The sequence below is a fragment of the Homarus americanus genome, unplaced genomic scaffold (assembly GCF_018991925.1).
Source record: "Homarus americanus isolate GMGI-L3 unplaced genomic scaffold, GMGI_Hamer_2.0 scaffold21072, whole genome shotgun sequence".
Lineage (NCBI taxonomy): Eukaryota > Metazoa > Arthropoda > Malacostraca > Decapoda > Nephropidae > Homarus > Homarus americanus.
This window is the reverse complement of record NW_024748076.1, coordinates 276,560-287,347: the sequence shown is the minus strand read 5'-3', so window position 1 is coordinate 287,347 and position 10,788 is coordinate 276,560. Positions and strand designations below refer to the sequence as shown.

Genomic DNA, 10,788 nt, shown 5'->3' with positions numbered 1-10,788 from the left:
AACTTCTGGAAACCTAACTTAACTTAACTTAACTAACCTAACCTTAGGAAACATAACTTAACCTAACTTAACCTAACCTAACCTCCGGAAACCTAACTTAACCTCAGATAATCCGGACGACTGAGATTAACTCCACACTCTAACTTCTGACCAAAAATAGTCAACAGGTAATTTTCTGCTTCTGTGTTTACCTTAAGTTCAATTACCGATAAGAGACAGGTGAGAGAGAGAAGAGAGAGAGAGAGAGAGAGAAGAGAGAGAGAGAGAGAGAGAGAGAGAGAGAGAGAGAGAGAGAGAGAGAGAGAGAGTCATCCTAAAACCAGTCGCTGACACTGTAATACCACGATAATTATTATATTATTTTATTATTATTATTATTATTATCATTATTATTAATACACCTTTCAAAATGTTCACCACAATTATCATCACCATCATCATCACACCACCACCACCACCACCACCACCATCACCACCCACATCATCATCACCACCACCTACACCACCATCATCACCACCACCACCACCATCATCATCACCATCACCACCACCACCACCATCACCACACCACACACCACCACCATCACCACACCACCACCATCACCACCATCACCATCATCACCACCACATCACCACCACCATCACCCCACCATCCCATCATCACCACCCATCATCACCACCACCACCACCATCATCACACCACCTACCACCACCACCATCACACCCTCACAACACCACAATAAAAGCCCCCACAGGTAATAAATCACCATCAATCACGGTCATACCTGTAAATCACTCACTGGATGGGTTATTTAATATAGGCTTTAATATAGGAGGGTGTGTGTGTGTGTGTGTGTGTGTGTGTGTGGAAGGAAAAGTGGAGAAGGAAAGAGGAGGAAGAAAGAAGAAGGGTAGATGAGGAAGAAAGGAGGAGGAGGAGGAGGAGGAGGAGGAGGAGGAGGGAGGAAGAAAGCTGAAAAAGAAAGGAGGAAGAGAGTCAACATCAGTGTTTATTATTGGATAAAGTTCTTGTCGATATTACATTTACGACGATTTGTGACTGACATATGGAGGAGGGAGGAGGAGGAGGAGGAGGAGGAGGAGGAGGAGGAGGAGGAGGAGGAGGAGGAGGAGGAGGAGGAGGAGGAGGAAGGGTAGAGGAGGAGGAGGGAGGAAGGGTAAAAAGAGGAGGAAGGGTAAAGAAGAGGAGAAGGGTAGCCCCCTATCTCTTAACCTTCTTCCCTCTCTTTCTCTAGTCCTCTTCACCTAGCCCCTCCCTCTTCTTCTCTACCCCCTCCTTCTAGCCCCTCTTCTCCCTAGCCTCCTCCTCCCTAGCCCCACCCTCTTCTCACTGGCCCCTCATCCTAGCCCCTCCCTCTTCTCCTAGCCCTCCTCCTAGCCCCCCTCTTCTCTAGCCCCTCCCTCTTCTCACTAGCCCCTCCTCCTAGCCTCCCCTCTAGCCCCTCCTCCTAGCCCCTCCCCTCTTCTCCCTAGCCCCTCTCTAGCCCCTCCCCTCTTCTCTAGCCTCCCTCCTTCTCCCTGCCCCCCCTTCTCCACCCCTCTTCTCCCTACCCCCTCCTCCTCCTCTCTCCCTCCCCTCCAGCCCCCCTCCCCACCCTCCCTCCCCCCTCTCCTAGCCCCCCCCCCCCCCCTAGCCCCCCCCTCCCTCCCCCCTCCTGCCCCTCCCGCCCCCCCCCCCCCCTCCCGCCCCCTAGCCCCCTCCCTCTTCCTCACTAGCCCCTCCTCCTAGCCCCTCCCCTCTTCTCCCTAGCCCCTCCTAGCCCCTCCCTCTCTCCTGCCCCTCCCCCCTCCCTCTCCTAGCCCTCTCCCCTCCCCCTTCTCCCTAGCCCCCTCCTCCAAGGAATAGACAGCAGGTCACAGAATATCGTATTTCTTGGTCGATTGGTCGAGTTGGTTTTATGGGCAACGCTGCAGATGGTTGTGTGACTATCCCAGATGGTGGTAGACTATCCCAGATGGTTGTGGACTATCCCAGATGGTGGTAGACTATCCCAGATGGTTGTGGACTATCCCAGATTGGTAGACTATCCCAGATGGTTGTGGACTATCCCAGATGTTGACGATAACCAGATGGTGGTGACTATCCATGTGTGACTATCCCAGATGGTGGTAGACTATCAGATGGTGGGACTATCCCAGATGGTGGTAGATTATCCCAGATGGTTGTGTGACTATCCCAATGGTTTGTAGACTATCCCAGATGGCTGTGCATCCCAGACAGACAAACAGATAAACAGACAGACAGGCAGACACACACACACACACACACACACATATACAAATTAGAATCTAACAAAAAAATACGTTATTTTTGTTTACTTTGGCAAGAATCTGAATTTCGTTCACCTTTTCATAACAACAACAACAACAACCATATATAATAATAATAAATAATAATAATATAATATAATTCAATTAATTTCTATTCATATTTCCTCCTCCTCCAAATTTCCTCTCCCTCTTCCTCCCCAGTTCACCCTCCCCTCCTACTCATCTCCTCCTCTTCCTTTTCCTCCCCTCGCCTAGTTCCTCTTTTATCCTCCCCCACCACCAATTCATCCCTTTGTTCCTCTCCCACCCCATTTCTATCCACTCTTCCTCCCCTCCCCACCCCATCTCTACCCCACTCCTCCTTCCTTTCTTCCTTCCTCTCCCACCTTCCTCCCTCCCACCCCCATCTCCACCTCCTTCCTCTCCCCCACCTTCCTCCCCTCCCACCCCATCTCTACCCCACCTCCTTCCTCTCCCCACCTTCCTCCCTCCCACACCTCCTCCCCCCCAAACTTCCCTGATCCGCTCATCCAATCTCCTCAATAAAAATTGAGATCCAGTCTACAAATTGCGAGGCGGTCCGGAGAGTGGCTTCTCCACCGCCCTCAACACGGTCACCCCCGAGTGGCCTCTGCCCCGCCTCCGCTCATCCTCCACCCTCCACCACCCCGCCCACGGACCATCAATAGTCATCAAGTTGAGGCAGGGGGAAAGGAGGAGGAGAAGGAAGAGGAAGGTGAGGAAGAGGGAGGAAGAGGGGAGAGGACGGAAGGAGGGGGGAGCAGAAGGTGAAGGAGAGGAAGAGGGGAGGGAAGAGTGGGAGGGGGTAGGGAGGAAGGATGAAGGGAGAGGAAGAAGGTGAGAGGAAAAAAGAGGGAGAGTGGGGGAAGAACTGGGCAATCATCTGGAAATCGTCTTGAAGAATCCTTTAAAAAAACATCATAGGCGACACCGGTGGTGGAGTGAGTGAAGAAGACGGGAGAGAGAGAAGGGAGAAGGAGAGGAGAAAGGGAGAGGGAAAGGGAGGGGGAAAGGGAGACAGTGAAGGATGGTTGAAGAGAGAGAGAGAGAGAGTTAGTAACACAGTAAACAAGGTCATTTAAGTAAGCCATTATTACGATCTTTCTCATAAGTAATTCGTAAAATAAATACACAGAATCTATCTATCTATCTATTTATCCATCTATCTATCTACAGATCTAAAGTATGCCTGTTCCTGCCTGTTCCTGCTTGTTCCTGCTTGCTCCTGCTTCATCTGTTGGTTTACTACATGCCTTGTTCTGCTATTTCTGCTCGCTTCCGCCTGCTTTGCATGTTTTACCCTACGTGTTTTACCTACTTATCTCTACTTCCTTGCTCTTGTGTCTTCCGCCTGCTTTTCACATGTTTCCTACTTATTGCCTGCTTGCTGCCTGCTAGTCATCTTCTGCACCCCTTCCCCTGTTTTCTCTTATTGCCTTGTTTAGTGTCTGCTTCCCTGCTTTTTTTACTTATTGCCTGCCCTGCTGCTAAATGTCTCTAGATAATGGAGGCAAATCCGCGCATGGAACAGGTGTACTAGCAGGCGTCAGGAAAACGCCAGAATTACTATACACCTGCCAGCAAGATTGCCCGCTAAATTGGGTTAGTCGGACGAGGAAGAAGGGGGAGGAAGAGAAGAGAGGGAGAAGGAGGGTAGAGGAGTGGGAGGGAGAAACAGTTAGGGAAGAGAGAGTTGGAAGGGGAAGAGAGTGGGAAGGAGGATGAGAGTAGTTAGGGTGGGGGAAGGGAGGAGGGAGAAGAAGGGTGAGGAAGGGATGAGGTTAAGGGGTGAAGGCAAGGGATTAAGGGGATGGAAGGGGGTCATGGAAGGTTTTGGGAGTTGAGAGGAGGAGAAGGAGGGGAGGAAGGAAGGGAAGGGAGAGGGAAGGGAGGAAGGAGGAGGAAGAGAGAGGAATGTGGCGAGAGCAAGGTGAGAGAGCTGAGGGAGATCTGGATATACTGAGGCTGGATATACTTGAGGGCTATGGATATACTGAGGGCTGGATATACTGAGGGCTTGGATATACTGAGGCTGGATATACTGAGGGCTGGATATACTGAGGCTGGATACTGAGGGCTGGATATACTGAGGGCTGGATATACTGAGGGCTGGATATACTGAGGGCTGGATACTGAGGCTGGATATGGCTGGACCTGGGGCTGGGATCACGAGGGCTGGAATATACTGAGGCTGTATACGAGGCGGAACTGACGGGCTGGATATGCCACAGGGCTGACATGCAGGGGCTGGATATACTGAGGGCTGGATATACTGAGGGCTGGATATACTGAGGGCTGGATATACTGAGGGCTGGATATACTGGGAGGCTGGATATACTGAGGGCTGGATATACTGAGGGCTGGATATGCTGAGGATATACTGAGGGCTGGATATACTGGGGCTGGATATGAGGGGCTAGGGGCTGGATATGAGGGCTGGATATACCGAGGGCTGGATATACTGAGGGCTGGATATACTGAGGGCTGGATATACTGAGGGCTGGATATACTGAGGGCTTACTGAGGGCTGGATATACCGAGGCTGGATATACTGAGAGGCTGGATATACCGAGGGCTGGATATACTGAGGGCTGGATATACTGAGGGCTGGATATACGAGGCTGGGATACAAGGCTGATACTGAGGGCTGGATATACTGAGGGCTGGATATACTGAGGGCTGGATATACTGAGGCTGGATATACTGAGGGCTGGATATACTGAGGGCTGGATATACTGAGGGGCTGGATATACTGAGGCTGGATATACTGAGGCGGCTATGGATATACTGAGGGCTGGATATACTGAGGGGCTGGATATACTAGGGCTGGATATACCTGAGGAGGCTGGATATACTGAGGCTGGATATACTGAGGCTGGATATACTGAGGGCTGGATATACTGAGGGCTGGATTGCAGGGGCTGGATATGCTGAGGCTGGATATACTGAGGGCTGGATATACTGAGGGCTGGATATACTGAGGGCTGGATATACCGAGGGCTGGATATACTGAGGGCTGGATATACGAGGGCTGGATACTGAGGGCTGGATATACTGAGGGCTGGATATACTGAGGGCTGGATATACTGAGGGCTGGATATACTGAGGCTGGATATGCCGAGGGCTGGATATACTGAGGGCTGGATATACTAGGGGCTGGATCTGAGGGCTGGATGCTGAGGGCTGGATATACTGAGGCTGGATATACTGGGGGCTTGGATATGCAGGGGCTGGATATACTGAGGGCTGGATATACTGAGGGCTGGATATATGGGGGCTGGATATACTGAGGCTGGATATACTGAGGGCTGGATATGCTGAGGGCTGGATATACCGAGGGCTGGATATACTGAGGGCTGGATATACCGAGGGCTGGATATGCTGGGGCTGGATATACTGAGGGCTGGATATACTGGGGCTGGATATACTGGGGGCTTGGATATGCAGGCTGGATATGCAGGGCTGGATATACTGAGGCTGGATATACCGAGGGCTGGATATATGAGGGGCTGGATATACTGAGGGCTGGATATACTGAGGCTGGATATACCAGGGGCTGGATATACTGAGGCTGGATATATTAAGAGATGTAACGGCTGTGGATACAACTCACTTCCTATCCTTACGGCCGCTGGTTCGATCCACCTAGCTGAGAATGACCACCTGACTTTACAATTGGGGAAGTGAACATGATCGAGTACAGTGTCGTGGGTACAAAGGGTTCGAACCAGAGGCGTTGGTGAGGTTCGAACCCTGTATAACGTTGTATCACAGTCGAGTCAATCCCCCACAGAGTGACGTCAGCACCTGCACCTGACGCGGCAGTACACACTTGAGGACACCTGCTGGGGTCTTACCTGTCGGAGAGGAGAGACAGGTGTTAAAATTTGTGTTACTGAGAGAGAGAGAGAGAGAGAGAGAGTGTGTGTGTGTGTGTGTATAACTGTATGTGTGTATCTCTGTATGTATGTGTATTTGTATGTGTACATCCCCCTTACCCCCACCTCTCAAAACACCTCCGGGTATTGGTTTCAAATACCAGGATGAACAAGACAGGGTGGTCACTAGATGCCTTACGTCCTACTGGGAAAAAAGGTCCCTCACACCTCATAACCTCACACCTCCTTAACCTCACACCTCATAACCTCACACCTCATATCACACCTCATAACCTCACACCTCACCATCATACCTCATAACCTCACAACCTAAAACCTCACAACTCACAAACTTCACAACAAAAATCTAGAAATTACGACAATAATTTACCTTTGGAACCTTTGAAATCCAACTAATAATTACTTAAGTGAAAAAACTTATGTGAAAAATTTGACCTTAAGGCACAGAGACTAGACCTATGGCTCTCCTCAACAGGCTGGCCACCCAGAGCCACTGAGACTGAACCTTAGGCTCTCCTCAACAGGCTGGCCACAGAGCCACTGAGACTAGACCTATGGCTCTTCTCAACAGGCTGCACAGAGCCACTGAGACTAGACCTATATGGCTCTTCTCAACAGGCTGGCCACACAGAGCCTGAGACTGGACCTGTGGCTCTCCTCAACAGGCTGGCCACACAGAGCCACTGAGACCTAGACCCTATATGGCTCTCCTCAACAGGCTGGCCACAGAGCCACTGAGACTAGACCCTATGGCTCTTCTCAACAGGCTGTACACACCTAGAGCCACTGAGACTAGACCTATGGCTCTTCTCAACAGGCTACCTAAAACGAGACTGACCTATGGCTCTTCTCAACAGCTATTACGACACACAGAGCCACTGAGACTAGACCTATATGGCTCTCCTCCAACAGGCTGCACACAGAGCCACTGGACTAGACCTATGGCTCTTCTCCAACAGGCTGCACATTACCAGAGCCACTGAGACTAGACCTATATGGCTCTTCTCAACAAGGCTGTCCACATTACCTTAAGAGCCACTGAGACTAGACCTATGGCTCTTCTCAACAGGCTCGACACATTACCTTAAGAGCCACTGAGACTAGACCTATATGGCTCTCCTCAACAGGCTGCACACAGAGCCACTGAGACTAGACCTATATGGCTCTTCTCAACAGGCTCACATACCTAAGCCACTGAGACAGACCTATGGCTCTCCTCAACAGGCTGCACACAGAGCCACTGAGACTAGACCTATATGGCTCTTCTCAACGATCAGCCACACATTACCTTAAGAGCCACAGAACTAGACCTATATGGCTCTTCTCAACAGGCTTCACACACAGAGCCACTGAGACTAGACCTATGGCTCTTCTCAACAGGCTGTACACACATTACCTTAGAGCCACTGAGACTAGACTATGGCTCTCCTCAACAGGCTGGCCACACAGAGCCACTGAGACTAGACCTATATGGCTCTCCTCAACAGGCTGGCCACATTACCTTAAGAGCCACTGAGACTAGACCTATATGGCTCTCCTCAACAGGCTGGCCACACAGAGCCACTGAGACTAGACCTATATGGCTCTCCTCAACAGGCTGGCCACACACACATTATATAAAACACAGCTAATCACATTACCTTCATTAGCACAACAAGGATGGTAGGCAGGCCCCCAATTAGTAGGTAATTAGGGTATATGTGGATGAAGGATACCGTGTGTGTGTGTGTGTGTGTGTGTGTGTGTGTGTGTGTGTGTGTGTGTGTGTGTGTGTGTGTGTGTGTGTCATTAGTAACACACGTACATATAAACCAACACCCACCAAGCAGCCACACCACCTACCCATCAACAACCACACCACCAACCACAGTCAACCCACACCACCTAGATGACCTGAAAGAATGGCACGATGGCGCCAACCCTTACCTGACCTCGATAAGGTAAGAAAATATGCCTCCTCTCACTCACTAGTTATTTCCAGGGTCAAGAAGGTCACTACGCGCACCTGACGGACTCTGGGTCCAAATCAGGTCTGGTAGAATGAAATTTTAAAGGGGGTAGGGGTCGTTAGGAGGTATTTTTTGGGGGTGAGGTCGTTAGAGTATTTTAGAGTCGTTAAAAGAGTATTTTTGGGGGGAGGGTCGTTAGGAGGTATTTTTAGGTGAGGTCGTTAGGGGTATTTTGAAGTCGTTAAGGGTATTTTGGGGGGGGGTCGTTAGGATTTTTAAGAGGTGGGGGGTCAATGGGTCGATAAGTGATGAATTAGTAAATCCTCAAACCACTCACCCAGACTTTGGTTGAATCCTTCCAACTCACTGTCAAACGCAAGCCAGTCTTAACCCAGCCAACCAGTCTTCCAACCAACCAGTTTACCAGTCAACCAAAGAACCTATCTACCAGTCAACCACACAATCAGTCTACCAGTCAACCAAACCATTTGTCTACTAATCCCCCAACCAGTCTACTAGCCAACCAAACAACCAGTCAACCACACAACCAGTCTACCACGTTACCGGTTAAACAGTCAACCACACAACTAGTCTACCAGTCAACCACACAACCAGTCCACCACATTACCGGTCAAACAGTCAACAGTGGACCAGTTAGTGGCAGCGTGAGCGAGGTTAACTTTCACTCACTCGCACACCTGTCCAGTCAGGTGCATCTATCCACTCCGTTATCCACTCCGTTATCCACTCCGTTATCTACTCCACTATCTATTTCGTTTTCCACTCCGTTATCTACTCCGTTATCCACTCCGTTATCCACTCCACTATCCAACTATCCACTCCGTTATCCACGCCACTATCCACTCCGTTATCCACACCACTACCCAACTATCCACTCCGTTACCCACTCCGTTATCCACTCCACTATCCAACTATCCACTCCGTTATCCACACCACTACCCAACTATCCACTCCGTTACCCACTCCGTTATCCACTCCACTACCCAACTATCCACCACGCCTCACACTAAGACCTCTACCTTTCAACTAATTACAGTCAAATGATCGTAAGGTATAATTATCTCTTAAGTGATTATGTCTCAACTCATTTAATTACTTCACTTAACCCCACCTCCCCCCCCACCTCCCTCCTCCCCCCAAAAAATCCAAGATGGCGTCAAAATAACAATGAGACTTTACCTTAACTAATTATTTTGTGACCTAATTTGGGTAAAATATTAAAGTTATGATTTTTTTTTTAATATCCAGAAAAAAAATCGTAAGGTATTTTTTTGTCACGATGCTAAAATAGTCGTATGTAGTTAAAGTCGAGTCTCAGGGTGATAATGCCGCCATATTGGATGTTATATAGGTATTGTGAGTCAAGTCAGCTAGTTAGATACATTCAGATTATCATTTACGAGAAAATAAATTACCTTAAGGGAATTATGACTAAGAGAACGTATCTATTTAAGGTCAGGTCTCAGTGTACTAAAGCCGCCATCTTGGACCTTAATTTCCGTGATTTTTTTATTTGACTTACGAGAATTTTTTTTTCTCGTAAGATCCTTCTAGAATCAGAGGCCTGGGATGGTGAATGTTTCTTGTTACGTCTGATTGGCTGACGGCTGAGGCAAGGTGCTGATTGGTGGAGAGGAGGAAGGGGGGAGGGCAGGGAGAGTTGAAGTGGTGAGTGGGAAAGATGAGAGGAAGGGAGAGGAGGTGAGTGGGAAGATGAGATGGATTGAGAGAGGGAGGGAGAAGGGAGGCTGAGGGAGAGAAGAAAAGGAGGAAGGGAGATAAAGAAGGGGAGGAGGAGGGGAGGAGGAGGAGGGTAGCCAGGAACAAGCAGATTATGTCAACCACTTCTCATAATGATGGATGAGTGGTGGTAGTCGTGATATTTCTCCCCCACCCCTCTCCTTTCTCCACCCTTTCGCTCCCCACCTCTCCCTTTTCTTCCCACCTATCTCCTTCTCCCCACCCCCTCTCTCCTTTCTCCCCACCTCTCTCCTTTCTCCCCACCCCTCTCCCTTTCTCCCCACCCCTCTCCCTTTCTCCCCACCCCTCCTTTTCTCCCCACCAATTTCCCTCTCTCACCACCTATCTCCCTTTCTCCCCACCCTCTCTCCCTTTCTCCCCACCACTTTCCTTTCCCCCACCTCTCTCCTTTGTCCCCCACCTCTCTCCCTTTCTCCCCACCACTTTCCCTCTCTCACCCACCTATCTCCTTTCTCCCCCACCCTTTCCCTTTCTCCCCACCACTGTCCCTTTCTCCCCACCTCTCTCCCTTTCTCCCCACCTCTCCCTTTCTCCCCACCACTTTCCCTCTCCACCCACCTATCTCCCCACCTCCCCCTGCTTTCCTTTCTCCCCCACCCTTTCCCTTTCTCCCCCACCACTTTCCTTTCTCCCCACCTCTCTCCCATTCTCCCTAAATCGCACAACACATGGAGTCTCCCCTAACAGTGTCAAAAAAATCCTCTCTCTCTTCTTCCTCTCTTTCTTCTCCCTCTCTTTCTTCCTCTCTCTCTTCTTCCTGTCTTTCTTCTTCCTCTCTCTCTCTTCCTCCTGGTGTGGGCCGTCAGGAGGTGGGAACAGTGCCATCTGTCAGCCAGTGCCAGCTT

General features: G+C 49.9%; 1 protein-coding gene across 1 annotated transcript; it reads right to left on the bottom strand.

The window, feature by feature from the left end:
• Positions 1–4,295: 4,295 nt before the first annotated feature.
• LOC121879985 (adhesive plaque matrix protein-like) lies at positions 4,296–6,004 on the bottom strand. The gene is made up of 3 exons (XM_042386860.1): positions 5,987–6,004; positions 5,150–5,884; positions 4,296–5,039 (listed from the first exon to the last, which is right to left on the bottom strand). The coding sequence occupies exons 1-3, from the start codon at positions 6,002–6,004 to the stop codon at positions 4,296–4,298; spliced, it is 1,497 nt and encodes a 498-aa protein (XP_042242794.1).
• Positions 6,005–10,788: the final 4,784 nt, after the last annotated feature.

Excerpts from the sequence above, each read along its gene's own strand:
- LOC121879985 (XM_042386860.1), bottom strand. Across the intron at positions 5,040-5,149 it reads AGTATATCCAGCCTCCTCAG|CCCTCAGTATATCCAGCCCT; the intron begins GTATATCCAGCC and ends CAGTATATCCAG.